Source organism: Homarus americanus, unplaced genomic scaffold (genome assembly GCF_018991925.1).
Source record: "Homarus americanus isolate GMGI-L3 unplaced genomic scaffold, GMGI_Hamer_2.0 scaffold13581, whole genome shotgun sequence".
NCBI classification, from domain to species: domain Eukaryota; kingdom Metazoa; phylum Arthropoda; class Malacostraca; order Decapoda; family Nephropidae; genus Homarus; species Homarus americanus.
In genome coordinates, this window is record NW_024750713.1 from 905 (window position 1) to 24,816 (window position 23,912).

Sequence of the window (23,912 nt, forward strand, 5' to 3'; positions counted from 1 at the left end):
AAAGGGGGGCCTGCGCACATGGGAGGGTCCCTGGGGGCACCGCCGCCCTTAGCAGGGCCCCTGGGAGCGCTGCCGCCCCTGAGAGTGCAGCGACCCGAGAGAACCCCTGGAACAGCCGCCGCCCCTGGGGGCACCACTGCTCTTGAAAGGTAGCCCTAAGAGCAGGTGTGTGGTGTTAGATGGGTGTATGTAGAGTTGCCTTTGAAAATGTCTTTAAAGACAAAAGCTAAGGTGCTCCATTGTTTCCCCTTTTCCTGTGTGATTTTATCAAGATTTATCTTATCCACTTTTCGATTGTCGATCTACATATATATATATATAAATAAATAAATAAATAAAAATATAAATAAGTAAATATATATATATATATATATATATATATATATATATATATATATATATATATATATATATATATATATATATATATATATATATATAATATAGAATATATATATATATAATATAATATAATATAGAATATATATATATATATATATATTTTTTTTCCCAAGGATATTAGTAAACAAACTTGATGAGAAGATCAACTAAAATATGATTTTATTTTATGTACAGAAAAATCAAATTACTGACCTTATGATATGGAACATACAAATGATGCTATCCTCGTGTCATGAATGTGAGTAAAGGTACAAAGAGGAATGATTTCGTGTAAGGAAATAGAGCATATCCAAGTAGTACAGTACTTAAGAAATGTTACAATTTTGTGTATGTTGCCAACTACAAAAGCATTCAATCACAAACAAATAATATCTAACAAAGGTTTTCTTATATAATGCCATCATCATCCTAAAGCTAACTGCTTTACTAAGCTGGTCCAAATCTTGGCCTCAACACTAATGGGCACCATTCAGAGCATTCAACTCGTGACAACTTTTAATCTTAACCACTCCTCTTAAATTTTTAAAAATTACAGTACCTTAAAATAAATATTATGATGCAGCATACTTAATATTTACAGTATATTTTAAACAAGATCATATATTTTAAGTTTGTATTACATTGGAATGAGGTATCTAATTATTGTATATGACTAAAAAGAACTGTTACAAAATTGTGTTCAGTACTGTCAAAGAACCATCAATATTGTGGAAGTGCACAGGTTGAAACTTAACACTATGTTGTCTCCAACTATTCACTATAAAAAAATGTAGCAGACCAAATCCAACTAGGAACTGTTCAAATCATATCTTCCTAATGTTTGTACCAACTTTTTAATCGTATTCATACAAGGAATGAATAAATAACAAGGAAAACATTTTATTTCAAAAATGAAGGGAATAACTATAATTCAGTAATACAATCATGTACATTCGCACAAAATTTGTGTCATGCTCAGCTTTGTTTACATTTTCATGGCCTTTATCATTAAATTATTTTGAGCTGTGCTCCCACACCAGAGCTAGCAAAAAAGTACATTGGCCTTGAGCAATAGCCACTACTGACTGTGTTACACATCATCAGTTAAAACCGAAGACACCACAAATTCCACAACAATAATTAATTCATGTGAATATGTGAGTATTTCCAGTAAGTAATACAGTCAATATAATTGAGAAAATATTCCTCCACATTTACTGAAACAATAAACAGAGGACCAAATCCTCACTGTGGTCAGTCTTATAACTTATTTCCCCAGTGTATACATAACATATGATTCATAGAAACACTAAACAAAATCTTGAGACTTAAAAAACATAAAGAAGATTATCACAGAAACATAACTTATGCTATGGGTGAATTTTTTTTTGTTATAGGAAGACACATTTCCTTAATTTAATTTATGCTTAATTTAAGCAATTTAAAAACAATCCACTTTTCCATGTCAAGATACCGTTTAAACATATTACCAACAAAAAGCAAACACTGATAAATTACTTCATATATGAAAGTGATTTGGCATGTACTCTTTGTTATGCATGAGATTTTAAAAGAATGTATAATACAAAAACAATACAGATTATCCTAGGCTCATAACTTCAGCACCATAAATTGATCTTAAAATGATATTGTTTCAGGTAAGTTTGTTCAATTTTCACCATGCACATTATACTTCTGAGAGCATGTGCAAACAGTATCATAATTCTTTGGAATTTATTATTTCAAAGACTAACATTCCAGAGCTCATGGGATCACTTGATGAAAATACTTTTTACTGTACCACTTTATGAATGGCATCTGTTTCTATACACACTGAAGGGCTACCTATAGTTTTCAACAATGTTTCTAGTCTGTTTAAAAAGACATAACAAATTTATGCTTCACGTAATCTTCATTACACTTTTAATGTTGGTGACTGTAACTTGAGGTGATAGTTTAATTAGTCGCCGTAGCTGCTGCACTGTAAGCCTCATAGGAACTCCTGCACCAAGGTTCACAAAGGCATAAATATTTTCTAATTCAAGAGGAGGTTGTGGTACACAATAAGAACTGAAAGGCTCATTATCATCACTATCATTATCATCATTATTATCATCACCACCACCACTAATATTTGTTACTACACTTCGCTGTAGCTTGGAAGTGGACATCTTGGCTACTGCATGCTTTACAAGTGTTGGAATGGATTTTCTAGCTGTATTCTTATGTTTAGGCATTGGCACAATGGGTGCAGCTGTAGGAATTTGGGGGTTACTTAACTCTCCACTCTGAGCAGGGCTACTTTTGCACACTGCAGGCATTGGTGCAAATACTGGAGGTTTTGGTTCCCCAGAACTATGACTGGTGGATGGACTGTGCACAGATGATAAAGCTTCATCCATTAAGTTTGTGATACTACACTCCAGATGTGAGTGCAAAAAGGCATGGTGTGTTTGCATTTCCTGAACTGTTTCACCAACATCACCACAGTAATTGCACTTAAAAGGATGCTTCATTGGAGGCCGCATTGGAGATCCCAAAGTCAATTTGGAGAATGTAAACTCATCTGCCTCAGGATGGTGGCGGCGAATATGCTGACGAATCGACTGTAAGTTCTTTACCACATGCCCACAGACATCACACCTGTTGAAAATAACATTCTACTTATAAATATCCAGATTAGGAAAGAATGTAAGACACACGTACGCTGCATTTAGATATAGTGGAATAGAGAGGCAAGAGGACACAAACGGGAATGTAGAGAGGAATTATACTGGCAAACTTTTATTTGGGTCAACCTGAAAATAATCTGTTTTTCAAAATCAAACACCATGCAGAATATATATATATATATATATATATATATATATATATATATATATATATATATATATATATATATATATATATATATATATATATATATATATATATATATATATATATATATATATATATATATATATATATATATATATATATATATATATATATATATATATATATATATATATATATATATATATATACATACATATATATATATATATATATATATATATATATATATATATATATATATATACATATATATATATATATATATATATATATATATATATATATATATATATATATATATATATATATATATATATATATATATATATATATATATATATATATATATATATATATCACGCATCACGTGATCAGTCATAAATTAGCGTCGCACCTGATAACATCACTTGTGCTTTCTCACTCCATCGATTGTGTTTTATTGCCATATAGATGTGCTGAACTTTATTTTGAAACTTATTTGACACTGCCAGTAATGTGATTATGTTGTAGGCTGACATAGCATACATATTTTTACATTATTATTGAAAAATTAGACAATAACAATGACCCCTAATAAAGTGTTTGGCATCCATAAGGGTGGTGAGAAAGTTAAGCCTGAAACCTTAACAGTGAACGAAAAGTTGGTGATTGAAAAGCTAGAAAAAGGTGCTGCTCCCTCAAAAATGAACTGAATATGGAATTTCAAAGCAGTCAGTGTCAGATATACAAAAATCGAAAGATAACCTGAACAAATATGCCTCGAAATTTAATGTGGACCAGGAAACATCTGGCATTATGAGAATGAGGACTTGGAAGAAGCAGTGTATAAATGGTGCAAGTGGAATAGCAGCCAAAGTGTGGAAATCCCGGCAGCTGCTGAAAAGTTAGAAAACATATGAATGTAAAGGATTTTCATGCAAGTGCTGGTTGGTTATTTAGATTTCGAAGGCACCACAATACTGTATTGTGAATAAGAAAATATGAGATGCCCAGCGCTGATATTGATGCTGTGGAATCATTTAGGAAAAAGTTGAAGGACTTAATGGAAACCAAAAACCTTCAATTAAGCAAACTGTACAATAACAGATGAAATTGGACTCCATTGGAGAACTTTACCAGAAAATACACAAGCCTCTAGAAGTGAAAGGCGTGTGTCTGGTAAGAACCTGTGGTTGTAGGAAAGAGCAAGAGACCTCGTGTAATCAAGGACATTATGCACAAGCTTCCTATCCACTACTATAACTCCAAGAATGTATGGTTTACAGGAGCCATAACATCAGACTGGTGTATCAAACATGCTGCGGTGGAGATCAGGCATAAGCAGGTGGAAGATCTGATGAAGTGAAGGCTACCATCCTCTTAGATAATGCTGTGTAGCAGGGATGGAAGGATCAGGTGCCAGGCATTGCCACCCAACACCACCTCTGTCATAGAGCCAATGGATCAAGGTGTTATTTATGCTGCGAAAAGGCTGTAAAAACGCAAGTTTGGAGATATACTGTACAATATTGCATTGAAGAAAATGTATTTGAATTATCTGATGAAAAGGGGGGGGATCCGGACCCCCAACCCCTGGATCCGCCCCCGCCAACCTCCTTAAAGCAACAATTAGGATCTGATCTGAATTACGTACTAGGACAAATAAGACTTGGCATAAACAAACAATCAGGAATTGGAACATCTGAAACACCAAGGAACAGGAATTAGTTGAGTTGAACTGACCTGAAGTATATATTCTCTCTTGGTGCTGATGGCAGACGTGTAATTTTCAAAGGTAAGTTGGGATGAGCAGATTTATGATGACGCTGGATGGGGTGATGTCGGGCTCGTTCGCCACAATGACAACATTCATATTCAGCACGATAAAGCTGTTCAAAAACTTCACGGCGTATCTTCTTTACCTTAACTGCTCGATCGGCATGGATCTGATGGATTAAAGAGTATAAATTACTCATATACTGTTTTGATAAAATCAAGTTAGCAAAGTGTAAACTAGAAATTTTTTCTTTTCCTAATTAAAGCTTTTTAAAACCTACTCAGGTTGGCTGGAACAAAGAGCAAACACCTGCACATTTTACCTTCATTTGTTGTTATTCATTCACTTTTACTGCTGAAATTGATATATGTTCAACTGTGTTTAAACCTCTACCAAAATATGGCTTATTATCCAATTGGATCACTTGTCACTTTTCAAACAAACCAAAATCTCTCATCGGTTTTATGTCCTCCCACAAAAATCACTCAATTTCACGCTGCCACTTTCTCAACATATCCACACTACCTGAATACATCCAGATAGTCTCTCTGGCACACAAGCACATCATTTCTGTCCACTTCAATTTGTTTTTTCCTCTTTATTATCATCTATATAATTAAGTCTGCTGAAAAAAATCCCTGGGACATCCCTATCTCTTTTGATAAGGTACAGTATTTCTCAGTAAATATCTACAAAGAAAATGTTATAATTATTTCCATTTGTTAATCTGTGGTATAATTCATCATTTCCACTTGCTGACACGTCCATTATCTGCATACCGTAATAATGTTCTATAATGCAACTGGGGACATCTAGTACAAAACAAGAACATATATGAAACATTTCCCCCCCCCCAAGCTATAAGGAGTTATTTTTGCATTTGTAACACAGTAACATATTCATACTGGATAAGATTTTCTTGTCAACCTGTATGTGTACCATTGTTACATACTTCCCATGAATTTTATAAACTAATGTAGCTGTAAAACAAAGTCTTTACTTGTGGTGGCAATGATGCCCAATGTCCCATAAACATGCTAATAATGAAAGCCAAGCTAGTGAATGTTAAGGATACAGAGAAGCTCCATCTTCCTCTTAACCTCAAGGACATTCCCAACCCAATCCTGTGACAGCAGCCAGAAACTGAGCATAGTACAGTACAAAATTGAACTTGTCATCATAGACCACAGACACCTACCTAACTCTTCACTTATAATACCTTTTCAATGGATTTTGGCAGGCTTCAGAACTGACCTCTGAAGTGGGTCCCATAAACTTGGCAGCCCATTGGGGATAGTGCAAATAAAGCACAATGAAAACTAAGACTTTTCAATACACAAAGATGCAATGTGACCAGAACAGCACTCAACTGTTTTCACTTCCCCAACTGCAAAGTGAGGTACCTAGTCACAGCTGGGTGAACTGGGGGTGCCCCGGGCGTGAACCAGCAACCCTTTGGACAGGAGGCGAGCGCTGTATCCACTCAGCCCTGGGGCTCTGTAAAAAGTGGAAATTCTTCATCCCTCATTATCCCACCTTCACATTACTGTGCTTAAGAATTTCTCTCTTTCTGAACCATATATTTTCCACTATCAACCCTCTCTCAGCACACATTACTACTGTACTGTTTACCTCCATTTCCATATTTATCCCAGTCCCCTCCACTGCCTTTTCATAAACTTTTAGCTTTTAAATCCCCCATCTCTTTCACTACCTCTCAACACTACAGCTTTCCATGCAATATACTCTGTGCTACACTTCCTTAATTTCAATTACACGACCCATATTTCTTCACTCTAACAGAACTGCCACCTATTGTTCTTACTCTTTCAGGCACCATGATTTAACTCCACTGCCTTGTTTCTAGTTCACTTCAACTTCACACTACAGCTCTCTCTCTTACACACATAAATGTGTATTCAGGCTTTCACTCATCAATTTCAGTCAGTGATTACGTCCACACACAATTCAAATATCTCACTGTGATTTGCTCTTTTTAATTTTTTTTCTTTAGCGAATGAATAAAACAAGGTAAGGGTACTAGTCCCTCCCCTCAGATTATATACCAGTATGTACTGTCTGTCTGTATGTCACTAAAATCCCACTGTAGGAGAAGATGAAATGCCAAAAAGGTGAGAGCACTGTGTGTTTTGACCAGAACCCATGGGCCTCTTCAGCATTGACAAAAACAATTACAGAGCGAGGTTTTATAAGGACAGGCTGTGGTGAATGTCAGGTTTTGAGTTTTCAGGTAAGGTCTTATGAACAGTTCTCGTTTTTCTGTATTTTATCTTTTCCCAGTGGGATTTTAGTTTTATGATTTATGTGGTATTACATAATTTTTTAAATTGTGTGTGTGTGCACGTGCAAGCACGCATGTGTAAACAATCTAAAATATACCTACTTTGCTCATGTGTGCCTGAAGTTCTTCTAGCTTCTCACTGCTCTTCTTACACAGACCACACTTGTAAATCAAATCTTCACACTCTGTTTCAGAACTTGACTGGACAAGAGTTTCACCCTCATCTTCTACTGCTTCAGTGACCTCTATTTGTTCCTCTTCCTCAGTGTCTATGCTATACCTATTTGGAGATTTCATATCCTTACCACTTCCTCTTCGTTTCGAAATAACCAATGGTTTTTTATTAGGGTTCTCTGAACTGCTTGTGATGACAGTGCTAGAGGCAATAGCTGAGGATGTTGCTGCATTAATTCCACTATCAGTTGTACTGACATCAGTGTCTAGTGTCAATGTACCACTTGTATCCATTTCTGATGGTGTTTCTAGTGGTTCTTTATCAGCAGTTGTACTACTCACTACCTGATTTGAAACCTCTCCAGAATGTCGTAAAACCATTTTGAATTTAAAATCAAGCAAGGGATGGTTCTGAATCCAATGATCCATTGCCTGTGCAAGTGATATACTTTCTGCAATACAATGTACACACTTATATATATGCACTTCAGTAAATATCTTATCTCCTTCTTCCTTTCTTACTTGATATGGAAGATCTCTGTGTTGTTTCTTTATGTGTTCATCCATAACTACTTTATTTGATCGTTGATTACAATGACAACAACTATAGCTAACCTCAGACTCACTACTAGCAACTGGGAGAGTGTAAGAAGTATTGATGTTTGATAATGCACTGGTTGAAGACTCTTGTACTTGTCTAGATGCTGAAGAGAGAAGTGGCTTTGTAAAGGATTTTCTTGCCTTGTTTCTCATTGGTTTTGGGCCTGGTGCTAATTTGGGTAATCTACTGCCAACAGGCAACAATGGTAAAGAGCTTTCATTGCTGTTTCCTTTATTATTAATTTCACCTTCTACTTTAAGAAGAGCCTCATCTGCCTCCAGGTGGGTGATGTCTGGCTTCAGCTGTTGATGCTTCCATTTATGGTGGCGAAGAGCATCCATTTTTGTGTTGAAGCGTCCATTACAGTACGAGCACATGAATAAGCGAGTATTCGCATGCTTATTGCGTTTGTGTTGGTTTAGTCTTGATGATGAATTTGTTGTAAATGAACAGTATGGACAAACCTTCATCACTTCAGGTGACTCCTCCACACTAAGGGCTCCTTCAACAATGCCCTCACCAATCTCACTGCCTGATTTCACTTCACTTTTTATTTTTGTTCCTTGCAGAGTTTCATCCTTTAAAGGGGAAACTGGGCTGTCATTTTCACATACATCAATCTCTTCTAAAGCAGCATTATTGGGCTGTGTGTCATCAGCCTTTTGGACCTTGCAACGCTGAGACACATCTAATACTTCATTTTGTAACTTGGGGTGCTTGACACTACTGTGCTGTTTCACTGCATCTTCGCTGTTGCTTGCGAATGGACAATAATGACACTTGAACCTAGAAAGTAAAGCATTAATAAGAATTAGATTAAATAAGACAAGAACGTTTTTTTTAAAGAGAACTGCAACTTTCATAACTAACCTTCAAAAATCCTGGAACACATGAATTATATTTGACAGACACACGCCAGTAATGTGACGATGAAAAACACAACTTAAAAATAAAAATTTATTTAAATGTTTTGTATATATTAAAATGGTACATTACTATCAAACAAAGTAAATACTCAAACAGTAAACCTTTTAAAATGGAACAGCAAAAACACAACAAAAATATGAAGTTTGAACATTATGCATGCATGTAGTATGCGCCCACACACACACACACACACACACACAAATTTTTAAATATTAATTAAAAAAATAGAAGAAACAAAAATAGAGCTGATGAAGATTCACAAGTGGTGAGTGGAGAACACCTGTACACTACTGAGGCATCAATTTTCACCTTCAACCAGTACAGCACTACAGTAGCATCAACGGTTTACCAGAAAACTTATTCCTCACCTCAAGAACAAAGCACAAGATTGCTGCCATCTTTGTTTATGTGAGCCTCAAGAGTCATCATAGTCCAAATGTTTCAGAGACATTAGTTATAAAAACAGGGTTAGGATGGTGCAATAAACTTCCAAGGACACTGCTTCTGAGTGGTTAAATCAATTCAGAATGAGGTTCCTGCTGTCCTGGCTGTTCATTGTCTGGCCCACTGCTTAAATGTTGTAGGCCAAAGCAAAGAATGTAAATGCATCCATGATGCCCTAAATTTCTCCAGAAAGCTAGTGCAGCCATCTAAATACTCCCTAAAAGACAATTTCTGAACAAAAGAAGAGAAACTGCTGCACCAAGTATCAAACCACTATGTCCAACATTGTGAGAACTGGTGTGCTAGAAGAAATTTTAAAGAACTATGCAACTCTCTGAGAAACATGACCACCATTTAAGAGATAAGCCATGATGAGTACTTTAATCAATCAGGTGGTCACCTTGCTATGAAGGGGAAGTTTCAGACAGTTCTGGGACATTTTGTCACTGGTTCAGTACAAACGTGACCATGCCTCCAAAATAAAGACATTATTATCTAAATTTTACAAATGTAACATGGTATTCAATAGACCGATGACAAAATGTCCACCCACTGTTTCAGACCTACTTTGGTTTGCTTCTCTTCTTGTGTTTTCTGCAGCGGAACAGTTGTCTACCATATTACAGGGAAGATGCCATTCAAACAGCCTATGTCTGCAAGTGCTATATGGAGAGGTTTCGAAGTGAAGAAAGGTTTAACGAGTTCTTTGCTCAAGTAATGAATGATTCAGGTGTCACTGATCCCCGGTATTGTCATAGGGCACGTCATATCGCAAAATGACTGATGTACAAAACTGTGTTTGGCAGCAGTACTATGAGGTTCTTGATTCATTAAGAGGAGAGACGGACAGGAGGTTCAGCCAGAAGAGTTCTTCTATTGTACAAAATATTGATTTTGACTTTGAAAAGCTACAAAATCAGCTGGCCATGCTACCTGATGACATAGCTCAGGTATCAGTGAAGGTTATCAAGACAGTGCCTTAAATGCACAGCCAGCAAGCCAATCACTTCTTAGCAAGGCGCACGAGTTGCTTGTAACTGATAATTCCAGCGACTACAGCTGCGCACCAAAACTTGTCTACGTACCACCAGGTCTCGGCAGACATTAAATCACCCCAAGGTAATGTATGTGTTTGACTCATGTATTGGACACTCATGTTTCAGCCATGAAATTTTTGTCTAGAAATATTATGTACAGTTCTTACTCTGGCTCCTTCAACAAGTAAACTGTATAGGTTCTTTCTAATACAGTATATTAAATTGAAATGTCAGTAGGAATTGGTTTCCCAAAATAAAGCTGTATTTTTAGATACTTGAATAATTTCTCCACACAATAATTTTTTGGTAATTTAGTAGTTCTGATAGATAAATTATATGGATAATTACAACACACAATATAAGAGCAGTTCTCATATATTTACACATAACGGGAAACCTATACTAGTCTGAAAGAAATGTACTTATTCAGTGAATTTATCATTTGTTGGACTATCAAATATTTCAGATTCAAATGCCTTTGGCAAAGAGATTCATAATAAAATATTGAGGGTTTTCATCTTCCTTTAGCATCTGAAGTTTTGTAAACAACATTCTAATACCACAGTACACTTGAAGTAGTTCTGTGGTACACTCGTTTTAGATCGACTGATTAGAATTTGTACCACTCCCCCACATATCAAAATCATGCCTATGCACTTACAGTATATATACTAAAAGTGGAAAATTATGGCATTGTTGATATTATGTTGTGATCCAATAAGAAATTAAAGATTAATAAATAATTAAAATAAATAAATACCTCATGGCTGCAATTTGATCAACTATTATGTTATTGCCTACAACCATTATTTTTTCATTTTCTAAACATAAATATTGTTACCCTCTGTTTCCTTTGGTAAATGTGTAACAAACTGACAATATGTCTTTATTTTTGGTTAACGGTTAAAAATAAAATAATTTTTGGTATCTGTGAAAAGCCTCTACTGGCCTGACAAAACCCGGCAGCACAACATACACCCTTATCCCAATACACAATAAGGATGTCACCCACCTTACTCCCACTTAAATGAAAAAAATCTTTAACACTTACTGGTTTATATGTTCAGATAATTAGGCTTTACTGAACTTTGTTATTTGATACGAAAGAAAGTGATTTTAATTGTGCCTCAGGTACTGATGTAGTTCATATTCATTGATCTGGTCAGCTATGTCTCCAGAACTGAATTCCACTTGTTGACTTTTTCAATGGGAAAGTATTAGCTTATAAATACATATTATAGTGTACAGTATATGACTGTACATATAAATATTTCAATAAAGGAAATTCAAAGCAGGATATCTAAGGGCAAGCAGTTTACACAATAAATAATTCTTAACTTCCCAGTTGAAAGAGCAAAATAGAACAAACATTGCAATCCACATAGCCAATGCAACTCATGTGGAACAAACAAGTGTCTAAAAGAATGGAAACAGTGAGAACAGTAATGAACTAGATAACAGAAAAAAAAAACATTCAATATCCAAGAAATACCTTATGGACCCACAAAAGAAAGGGAGAAGTAGGTGAAGCCAAAGATACCCAATAATACAGATGTAACTAAACCATCATTACCTACGGTGAATCATCAAACACTTTTAGTATGCAAAGGCCAATTAATCCGAACCATTATCTCGGAGGTGTAATTCTTTTTAAATATCTAAATCATTACAGTACAGTACAACGTCAAATTTACAAAACTATTACAATTCAAAATTAATAAAAATTTACTTTTAGAACCCATTTGAACATCTAAAGTATTTTGTTAAGTGAATAAATAAGAATTTAAAGAATTCAAACTTCAATGGCTTCTTTCTTTAAACTCTACTGTAAATTGCATGTGCCAATTTGTAAGCCAGACACTGCACGCTACCTTCTTTAAGTGTCTGTTCTTTGTCACTGTCTCTGATTTTCTATATTTTGTACCGCTATTTTTTTTCTGCTTGTGTGCCAGATGTTTGCTGAGGAAACTTTTATTCCCTCCAGATAGAGTATTCTTTAAACTAATTGGAGTGATCAAATTGCATCGGCTTCATTTATTTTATTTTATAGTAGGCCAGGTAATTTCATTTTGAACTGGGACTAATTTGATTATTTTTGCATGTGAAATGGAAAGTCTTATCACGAGACCTGACAGGAATGATGGGTAGTATAAGCTGAAGACACTACATTAGCCAGGAAGGTCTGGGATAACACCTTCTTGGAAGAATTCCAGTAATATGAAATTATTATAGTATTCTGAAGAAACTTTTAACTTTTACTCAAGAATCTTCATGTGTGTATGCACTGTCTTCCACACATTTGTTGGGTGGCACCTTAACCTGGTGATGCATCTATGCTGCAGTGATTCTAGTTGGTTACTGCAATTTGCCTGTTTTTGTTTTGGTGTCTTCTGCAATTAAGTTCTGTCCCTGTTATCTGTGCACTCTCCTTTAATAATCTTGGCACAATTTTATTGAGCACGACATGTAGTTATTCCTTTGATTTTAGAAATAACACAAAATATATTCTGGCAACTCCAAACTACTGCACAGGATTGATCATTTAAGTCCAACTAATAATATCTAGAGCCAATCCCAAATCTCCTTAAAAAAGATGGTCAGTTTTCATTGAAATGGAAACAGAATTTAGAGAAGAAAATACACTACCATCTTCAATTCTGACTCATTTTGTAGAGATTTAATAATTCTTGGCTAGCGCACACAAGTGTGAAAAATGACCATAAAACGTTGAAGATGAGCCTGAGGACTAATTCCAATAATACACAAGGTTGAGGTACCAACCTGGATACTTTCAAACACCGTTAAGCATCGCAAATGCACACATCGATATAATCAAATTATCATATGTGCAATATTCTTTGGTAAAACTTTCGAGTGCCTGAAGTTCTTTAACAGCTGAAAAAATAACTATCATGGGTATCTGTGTGTCTCAGGAAGGCCTGTTTTTGTTGGCTTTAAGTTGAAGTAATAATACGAATAAGCTATTTATATCGAGACACAGATAAAGGTATTATTTCACTTCTAATTTCTATCTAAACTTTATACTGTACTACACAATAACACTACAAAGGTAACTTTTGACTGTTGCATTATAGCAAAAGATTCAAGGAAATTTTCATCAATGCTGGTATTGGCATCACTAGCGCTAAGTGCTTTAGACTACACATCACATCATCAGCAGACCTGGCTTGGTGCATAGCAGTGGTATGGCTCTTGAGTCCAGCAGCTGATCGGCACTCACACCCACATGTGTCACAGACGAATCGACCCCGCTCACTGCCCGAGTCGTGCAGCACAACACCACCTTGCTGGGGGGAGCCCTCACCTAGTGTATTGGGAGTGAGGGACACCAGGGGTAGGTGGGAGGAGTGGGAGGGCTTCATTAAATATAATTCCATATATTATTTTTCATAGAAATTATTAAGAATAGAAGTAACATTCAAACAAATGGGAAGAGGGGACTACAGTATAAATTCACACACCTTTCATGTTATCAACAGCCATGTACATTATATATATATATATATATATATATATATATATATATATATATATATATATATATATATATATATATATATATATATATATATATGTATATATATATATATATATATATATATATATATATATATATATATATATATATATATATATATATATATATATATATATATATATATATATATATATATATATATATATATATATATATATATATATATATATATATATATATATATATATATATATATATATATATATATATATATATATATAATTTATGTTTCAAAATTACAGTATAAAATAAATGACTGACTTAAACTGTCCACACTATGAAGTCTTTTACAATAAAAATTGGTGAACAATAGAGTAAATATACATAAAAAATTAAAAATGTTCTCTCTCTGGATACATACTTGTTTCCTAACTTAAAACTCATGAAATGACACTTCTGTTGATCAGTTAAAAATGACTGGCTGAATCTGAAACCTTATTTTATAACAGAAGCTGGACAGAAGATCCTGTTTTATTCTGCCAGCTGAGTTTATGGGGCTAGAGCCCACGGTAATCCCTTAAATAATGGCTAGGAGCTAATCAAAGGACTAATCAATCTTTCAGTTATAACCAGAGCTCAAAAAAATAGGTGGAAAAGAGACAAAGGGTCCCATAAAACGGAAAATCCTTGTTTAAAGAACTCTATTAGGATACAATGTCTCCAGGTATAGTCATACAACTTTTCTATACTGGAGAACTACACACAAGGTGCTGTTTGGAGGTTGAGTAAGCACCTTGTTTTAAATTCTTAACTAATCAGATATCAACTATCTTCTCCCATCAACTTTCCCAGGCATGAAGTTCAGTGATATTGGTTTGTAGTTTTCAAGATACAGATACTCCTTTCCTAACTTTACAAAGGAGAGAACAGCAGCTTGAAGTCACCGTCACCATGTTGGAAGATCTCCCTCCAGCTATATCCAGTTGAAAAGGTTCAACACATACTGCAGTGACTCATCATTGATATGTTTATTATCCAATATAGAAAATCATAAGATCCCAGAGCTGAGTCAAGGCATGTGGAGAAAGCCAGTTTAGTTCTCTTATGAAGAATGTCATATTTATAACTTTCCCACCAAACTGTAAAAAAGTTAACCACATTGTGAACACAGAGAACATGGGGAGCATGAGCTTATTTCCTCCACAGAGGAGGTTCAGGCTTTGGGTAGTTTATCTAACATGATGCATCAACACACTGCTCTTGCTCATCAATTTATAACCACATAAAGGTTGGATGTAGGATACCAATAGTGGTTATAAGCTGCTTTCATTGTCCAGTGAGTCACTCTACAGTCATTAGGCCAACAGAGAATTGAGCACTGGCTACATATATAACCTATTGTTTTGAGCCACAAGTAGGACTGTTGTTTGTACTTGCAGTAAGGGGAATGTACGGTATTACCCCTCCATCCCCCAATAATTATCAGGCGAGTTCCCTCCAGTCTTCAACCCCACCCCTAAAAAGAGTGGGGGGAATAACAAGGGTATGTCAGCGAACAACTCATTGTGGTCGAGTGAAAACAACAATGGGGTGTGCCCCTAAAATCATTAGTGAAGGGGTGGTTGTGTGACTGGATCTGAAATAGTGACCCTTGTGACATCATTTTCTGGCCCATAGCAGAAGCAAAAAGAATTTGTTTAGTAGCATGAACTCAACAGCCTTCTCACTTTTTAGGGTATCTTCTTGCCAAGACTTGTCCTCTGGGATGATGGTGAAGGTTTATATGATCCTCAACCCTCTACACACAAACTGGTTATACACAGTTACTCGAACACGCTTACACCATAAAAATATAAGATGGTGTATTCCTGCCTCGGAAAACTACCTCACACTGAAGAAATATGATGACTTTGTGGCTTAATCATACATTTACTACAGTACCTTCAAAAGTGCAATGACTGAGACAAAAGCACTTACCTAATCCCTGCTGGAACCAGTGCATGTGCAACAGATATTCACACCCAGTGGGACTATAGCTAGGACTAGTTTAGGGGTTGTTGGTTTGGTCTTACACTTTGAACAAACAAGTGACTGGGAGGCTGTACACTGCTGATGTAGTAATAACATGATATCTTTCTGATTTAAATGGCAACACCTGTATCTCAAATTTTTTTTTAGAGCTCTACTTATAGTTTATAGGTGTGGTTAATTTTCTAATAAGTTCCTAGCCATTATTTCAGGGGTTACCATAGGTTCTAAACCCCAAGACTCAGCTGCCTGATGACACAGGCCCCAAGATGACCCACCTAGCAATTAAGTTATTTAAAAACCTCTTCATGGTGCCTTGCCTCCCAATGTAAGGCTCATGTCTAAGGAAACAAGTAATAAAAACAAAACCTTTCATGCCTTGATAAAAGTTAATAATATAAATAGAGCGAATATGAAATAAAATCTCCTAACATTACTAAAAACTGTAGAAACAAGAAGAAAAAAAATTTGGAGTCAATAAAAACTATTTCCAAATATATGAAATAAAATCAACAAAATTTCATCAAAATGTTAAAAGTTTAGTTTCCTTTTAAAAATGTAACCCTAGAGTGACAAGCATCATTGCCAAGTTGGGGGGTGACAGAGAACCCCTGTCCTTCCTTTAATACTCAGTAGTGTCAAAGATACAAGCAGAGGACAGCTAAATGGTTACAATATATACTTTTACTCGTTGTGTTCAGACGTGTCTAAAGAGGAACGTTCCAATTTGCTGAAAGTGATCTTAATGTATTGTTAAAAAATTAGAATGAGCAGTTCAATCATCAACACACACAATTTCCATGCACAAAGCAATAAACAAAGAAGTGATACTGTAGACTATTTGTGCTTTGATGGAAGTACATAACAACATTACAGTACATTACTTAATATTGCAGATAACAAATCAGAACATTATCAGTGGTAGCAATTACATAATCAAATGATGTGTACATTATAAATCAAATAAATTAATTCATTTTAACAATATCAACAGCCTGAGAAGCTTAAGGAAAAATATTTAATGGGATCTAAAAATCTGTAAACTAAGGCCATTAGTCAGAAACTGTTGAGACCTAAGTATAATGATGTAGTTGGTGTTCAGTTTTTGCAAATTTCTGCTGTGAATAAGGCTCAATAAATGTCACCCACTTAAGATACTGCATCTCCTTCAGATTTAATTGGGCTAGCAACATGCTAAATTTTAAAATATTGTCTCAAAACCCTTCACACCACATCTTCATCAACATCTTGTTGCCATTTTCCACAATTAAGTGGGTTAGCCACAACTACTTGATGACAGCTCTCCATGCTGTACGGTCTCTCTCTTTTGTCAGGTTCTTAATTATTTTTTGGAAAGGGAGAAGAATCAAGTCTGCCTTGTTTAGGTTCAGCACTTTGTGGATGCTTGAACCCAAATGTCATAGATTTAAAAATCTCCCAATTGACCAATCACAACAGGGAGAAAATGTTATGAGAATGCTGATGACTTAAAAATGGAGAAAGGGAAATAAATGGTGGAAATTATCATGACTATTCTCAAAAAATACTTTGAGACAAATAAAGGTTCCAGAAGTATCACCTGTAGAAGTTACTGCCAGGAACCTTGTTCAAACAAATTTCAAGGAAATTACACAAGATCTGTCATTAACTGATATTTAAAAAATAAAAAATAAAAATAAATAAATAAATCTGGTCTTTCAATACAGAGACAAGAAGCTAACTTGTTCTCTTAATTAAATTTTGTGAGGTTAGATGACAAATGAAAGTTTATTTCATTTTGAAAAACACTGACATGGTTGTTACAGCAAAGAGGCAAGTTATACAAGTGATCAAATGATCAGCTGTTCTTTATAAAAATCTAAAAAAAATTATCATACGAAGGAAATTATAAAAGAATTAGATCTTGATTTCGACCTAACCAGTTTCTGACTCCTAGGTCCCAGTTTTTAAGAAAATCTAGAACCCGCTAATAATTTTCTTGTTGGCAAGTACTTTATAACTAATTCTTCTCACTCATCAAGAGTATGACATGCATACCAATGATAAATTCATAATTTTATCATTAACAACAACAGTGTTAACAGTCATCACAGTTCACAAACACACAAAACAGTGATGCACTTATGATCACCTCCGTATATAAAAATATATGAATTACTCATAAATGAAGCTTAGTAACCACAAAAAGAAATTTACCTGAAGGTGCAAGGTTTGACAGAGAGCGACGTGTGGCAGCTGCAGTTTTGGCAGGAGATGCATGTTGAGGTGTTAATGCTCCAGACTGAGATGAAGCAGGTTCAGAAACAGTCTCTACGCAACCCTTCTCTCGCCACTGCTTGATTAGCTGTTGTTGGCGGCTGATAACATTTTCAACCTAGTAAAGAGTTACAGAAGTTATAATAAGTATGTTGAGACCAAATTCATTAATATAATACTCAACTGTTTCTCAAAATTAGGAGTTGATAACCTTAAGTAATACCACTGGGATGGTTTCAATTATAATTCTCAATCAGTATTACTCAGCTAATTCACAAATGACACCATCTTAGTAACATTGAATGAGAATTATACTAGATTGTCAAATTTTTACTCAAATTCTCATCACACCAGCAACTTACAATAGGTCACCATAAGCCCCCAGCTTGTTTGTGAGAATGTTGGCCATTCTGTAACACATACTCAATTGGGTTTGTTTGAAAAAAAATTATTTTGATATTTGCAAAAGGTACATGGGATAAAGGTGTGACGTAGGCAAGTGTGAAAAATGACTGTAAAACAAGACTATGCTTATAATCTGAATACCATCTCTTAAAAAATTTAAAAATGCGACCAGAAAAATTTGAGCTTTTTGCTAAAGTATCTGGTAATCAGTTTCTCTTGAAGTACTGTATTGCCATTTAACATTTTCCATTATATCTGATATGCACACACATTAATCAAATGACAACGAGCTCATATTTACATTCGCCGGCCTGAGCGAAACATATACATTCCACTAATACTTACTGAACTCTGTGAAGACTATCATTATTTGTATGTTTTTTCTATACAATGTCTTCAACATGGCTCTACCTAGTCAATGAATTCATTATAATTTAGATATTGTATTGTATTAAAAAAGAGGAGAGAAAGAATATGGGCAGATGCAGTGGAGTGAAAGAGTGAGTGCCCTGTGCAGATTTAGCCAGGTGACAAATTGACACAGACTGCTGTGACATTATTTAGAAGTGATAAGCTGCTGTGATACATATTGTCAATATTTCATGTTTATCACCATAAAACAGCCATGACTTTAAAATAATTAAATAAGAATTAAAAAAACTATTCTAATACATAATTACTTGATCTTTCTTCTACAAACTTACCCAACCTTCTTTTTCATCTTCAACAGGTAGATTGAGGTAGCTCTCATTAGTAAATGGGGCATGATGTGTCTTGGTATAATGGCGCTGTAAGCTGGGAAGGAGGGCATTACACACTCCACACTCCACACACTGATATCTGAAACAATACCAACACAAATCTGAGTTACATTATCATCTTATAGAAAATTACAAATACACATGTAGATATAACTAAAATGGAGGCCCCCCCCCCTGGAATGCTAGACTAGCCTATAAATTTGGTACAGTACATTGTTACATGGGTAAAACTTTCCAGTTTGATTGACACTGTCCCAGGAATCAACTTCATATGCCCAGGCAACAAACGGGGCAGCAAAAATTCAGACATATTTCACAAAATACCAATTCATCATATTAAGCGTCGCCATTCCATTTTGCAAAATGTTGTTCACAAGCAACGCTTTTCATTACACTCCACTCTCAACATCTTTACTTAGATTACGGCAAGTTTTATATTTACTAAAGAAGCACAAATATGGAATTTTACAAAAAGGCATTTCTATAAACAACTATGAAACTACTGTACAGTCATATAAAATTAAGAAAAACTATGATGTACTAAAAGCATAAATAAACAATAAAGGAACTCTACCTGTCGTAATCCGCTTCCCTACAGAGATGGGAACGGAAGGTGGATATACAGGAAGTTTTAAAAGAGCCACATCTTGGGCAAACAAACTCTTCTTTATCTGGTTTCCCTATTCCAGTCTGCTTTAACCAAGTCTGGAATGCACAATATTCAATGATAAAGAAGAAGAAGAAGGCATGTTTGTTTTATTCATGAATATGCCTAACTAAAAATAAAAGTAGTAACTGCTATAAAACCTTCCACTCATTGGGTAACAACTGAACCACAATCCAAGTTAAATGTGAAATGCCAAAAATCATGTTAATAGAAGCTCTTTGAGTACAGTGTTAAATCTACAAGTTTAATTGTTTTTATTAAATGGATAAATAACACTTGAACAGGATATGCTGTTATCTTCATCAGTGTGATCTTAGTGAATGATCCAGTTAGTATCACTAGTAGCCCCTCTTTACCTTATGAAAAACAGAGAGCAAGCCAATCAACTTAATCAGGTTATATATAAATCTTTTACTTTAAATCATAAAAGCTAATTTTCTAAAAAACAAAAACAAATATACTGTACCTTTTTAGTTTCTGGGTCATCCTCAATCAAAATGCCACGAATATGTCGAATACGTTCTGGATCATTACGCTTCCACAGAGGTTCATGGGTGTGCTGTGTGCCTCCTTGATGTAAAGGCTCAATGTCTTCTGAGTCCAACCGGTAGTACATACAAAGTACCTGTCATAATAATAACAATATTAATAACACCGTAAAACTGTAATATTTATAAATTTATTAGGTAAATGCAGATTAAAAATTTCACTAAGTAAATGTGTTAAGTTACAAGAAAAATTTGTGGCTTCCATGGCAATACCATTTACAGTATTCTGTAAATAGTTCTACTGTCTGGTGATGACTTGAATCATTCTTGTGACTGACAATATAACTGTAAAATCATTAGAATGCTTCAAGAATATAGTTGCCTCAGTAGAGATCATATGAAAATATAGTAGAAAAATGGACAGAGTGAAAATTAAGATAAACTGAAGGGTGAGGAAAACAAGCCAACTTGTCAACTACATTAATATAGATTACCAAAGAGATAAAAAACTGACCCTGAAAGGCTGTGATGGATGTTTGGCCGCAAAGTGAGCATCAAAACTAGTGCGCACGGACGATCTGACACTACAGTACCCACACTTGAACTGGCTCTTAATGGCATGCTTTAAGCTGGTGTGGTTAACCATCTCTTGCTGAGTCACAGAACTAAACTTGCACAGACCACACTGCCACTGAGGATCTTGCAGAACTGGTGGGGGGACGGGGGGTACGGACTCATGCTGAAGAGAAAATATCAAAACATAAACATGAAGTTGAATATAGACATCAATAATTTATTCTGATTTTTTAAGAGTTTCTTTCTATAATACTAAGTGACCAGATCCTTTTATTCATTCTGACTGCAGTAACAGCTGTGTTCTGCTGTGGTATTCCCATTCCACAAAAAAGGTCTAAAATATGTCTCTGTTAACAGTTTAAGTAATAATTCTCAAAACATTTGTACTCGGTTCATAAATTTCATAATTTCTCTTGGAAAATTTCCCTCTCTTTTCAAGTCTTTCATAGTTGTTTTGTTTTGGAAATAATCTAATGTTCCATCAACAGTACAGTATTGTACTGTACTCCCAAAAACAGTGATCCATCCTCTCTACCGAACTACTGATCCACAAGTCTTGCTGTAACCATTCAAAGATCTTGGAATATGTCATTAAATATATACCCCCTGTACATATATTCTAACTCCTTGAAAAGCAACACAAACTCTCTGTTGTCCAATATGGTTTCCATTCCACAGCAGATTTGCTTGTTCTTTTAACTTACAACCTCTCCCATTGAGCAGGAACTACAGTGTATCTAATACATTAAAACCCAAAACATTATCCAAGCAAAAACAATTGGACTACAAATACAGTACAGTATATAATAAACAAAAGAAGGATATTATATAGTTGTCTCACCTCAGATGTCTGTTCCTCCATCTTCTTTGGTGCATCCGGGTCATCAGGTTCCCTTATAACAAAGTCAAACGGTTTCTTTGTGGGATGTTTATCCTTCATGTGTCTCTCGACGACATTCCGTCTACACGAGATGTAGGAGCACCAGCCACACCTGTAATGTTAACTCTTTCAGTAAAATAAAGTAATAGTAATTCACTGTGAAATCTGGCTAATAATTAGAAGCATATTTGAAACCAATGTATAGTGTTGCACTGAAAATCAATAATATTCTTTACCTGAAAAGCCTCTCTCCATGAAGTTTGAAATGAGAGCTCATTTTCTCCACAGTAATTGACAGCTCTGTGCAGTGAGGGCAGGGGAAAGATGCGATGTCAGCATGAAGAGTGCGTATATGGTATTTCAACATCATATCATCACAGGACAGATAGTTACAACCTTCAATGCCACAAGAGTAAAGCCTTTCTTCAGCAACAAACTTTGGCAGCTTCAGATATTCCTCATGTGGTATTGGGTTCTTAGCTCGGAAATCTGTGTCTTCTTTCTTCTTTTTATATTCAAAACTGCTACCGGCCAAGTTCATCATTTTGTCAAACATCAATTCTTTGCGATCAAGGCATGGTACAGGATTGATTGGTTGTTTCATTGGAATGGGAGTGGAATTACCACCAGTTATATATAATCTCTCTGGAATACCATCAGGATGTTTCTCATGAAGCTTTATGTGCTTCACTAAATTCAATCTCACTTTAGTTGTAAACTGACAATGATAACACTTCAGGTCGTGATAGGAAATGTGTACACGTGGAATACGATGAATATCTTCAATGCTATATTCATTTTTTCTTTTCCTGTGTCCTTCTCTCATAGGGGGTACAGCGTCTTTGGGATACACCACATATTCTTGAGTTTCTGGATCTCTGTTCTTGGGATCCTTTAACAACTGTTTAAACCCTGAGCACCGGTGAATTTGTTTCATGTGGTTCTTAAAATAATGTACCATTGTTGCTCGATAATCACATCCTGTTACTCCACAATAGTATCTCTTTGGTCCATGAACACGTAGGTGATCAAATAAAGTGCTTAAATGTCGACACTGTTTACCACAATGATAGCACTTCAGAATGGTGGAATCCTGAGCCAGATCACATACCTGAAGGTGCTCCCTTAGCTGTATTTGACATATGCTTGAGTACTCACAACTTTCATTCCCACAGCGGTACAGGGCATGACCACTTAAGTCTGTCTTCTCTGCAGTCTGAGGGGAAGAACTGTCATCAGCCCCCATGCTCTGGCTTCGAGAGTTACTACTCCCATCTTCATCTAGAATAGGGAAGAAATTAAACCATAAACTAGGATGTATAATCAGAATATCGTATATGGTTGTAAGTGTTCATGAAACTGAGAAATTAAATTTGCCATGATAGGAAATATAAAGCTTAACAGTTTCCGGGACCATTGCTGAAATGCTTGGCATCAAATAATTACATAAAGGTTCCTTTGCTGAGAATTTTGTCATCCTCTTTAAAAATCTGCCAAAAATTAAAAAATGGGTCAATTTGCTTGGGCCACTGCTTAATCCTTTAACTATCATCTTCAGATGATTTAAGCAAAACCTCCATCGTAATTAAGATGATTGGCCTTTGGCACCCTGAATTTAGTGCTGAGCTCCAAATGCCATACTATTAAAGGAAAGTTGATAATTGGTAGACACGCTAGAGTGAGACACAAGGCTGGTGGAGCCTCATAATAATCAACTTGCTATCATCATCTTAGGAGTGATTTGGAACTATTTATGCCTCATCACCCTCCTTCTGTCCTCAGTGGCCTCTCACCCTCACCTACAATACCACAGCCTGGCTCACCACCTACACAAGGACTTACCACCCACTTTGCACCACAAAAACCAACAGCTGCATCATCACAACCAC

At 35.4% G+C, this 23,912-nt stretch overlaps 1 protein-coding gene across 6 annotated transcripts in view; it reads right to left on the reverse strand.

The window, feature by feature from the left end:
- Positions 1 to 536: 536 nt before the first annotated feature.
- The window catches only part of LOC121854154, a 102,666-nt gene continuing 79,290 nt past the window's right edge, over positions 537 to 23,912 (reverse strand). For 4 of the 6 annotated variants that reach the window (XM_042348582.1, XM_042348581.1, XM_042348580.1 and 1 more), the window contains 11 exons: positions 22,260 to 23,304; positions 21,985 to 22,135; positions 21,082 to 21,306; positions 20,546 to 20,704; positions 19,987 to 20,117; positions 19,356 to 19,491; positions 18,187 to 18,364; positions 13,647 to 13,788; positions 7,383 to 8,841; positions 4,945 to 5,147; positions 537 to 3,024 (listed from right to left, as the gene is read on the reverse strand). In XM_042348582.1, coding sequence (XP_042204516.1) covers positions 2,283 to 3,024; positions 4,945 to 5,147; positions 7,383 to 8,841; positions 13,647 to 13,788; positions 18,187 to 18,364; positions 19,356 to 19,491; positions 19,987 to 20,117; positions 20,546 to 20,704; positions 21,082 to 21,306; positions 21,985 to 22,135; positions 22,260 to 23,304 — 4,571 coding nt within the window. In that variant the 3' untranslated portion in view covers positions 537 to 2,282. Of the gene's footprint in view, positions 3,025 to 4,944; positions 5,148 to 6,381; positions 6,476 to 7,382; positions 8,842 to 13,646; positions 13,789 to 18,186; positions 18,365 to 19,355; positions 19,492 to 19,986; positions 20,118 to 20,545; positions 20,705 to 21,081; positions 21,307 to 21,984; positions 22,136 to 22,259; positions 23,305 to 23,912 lie in introns of those variants that run through there. The other 2 variants (XM_042348584.1, XM_042348585.1) reach the window with 2 other exon arrangements.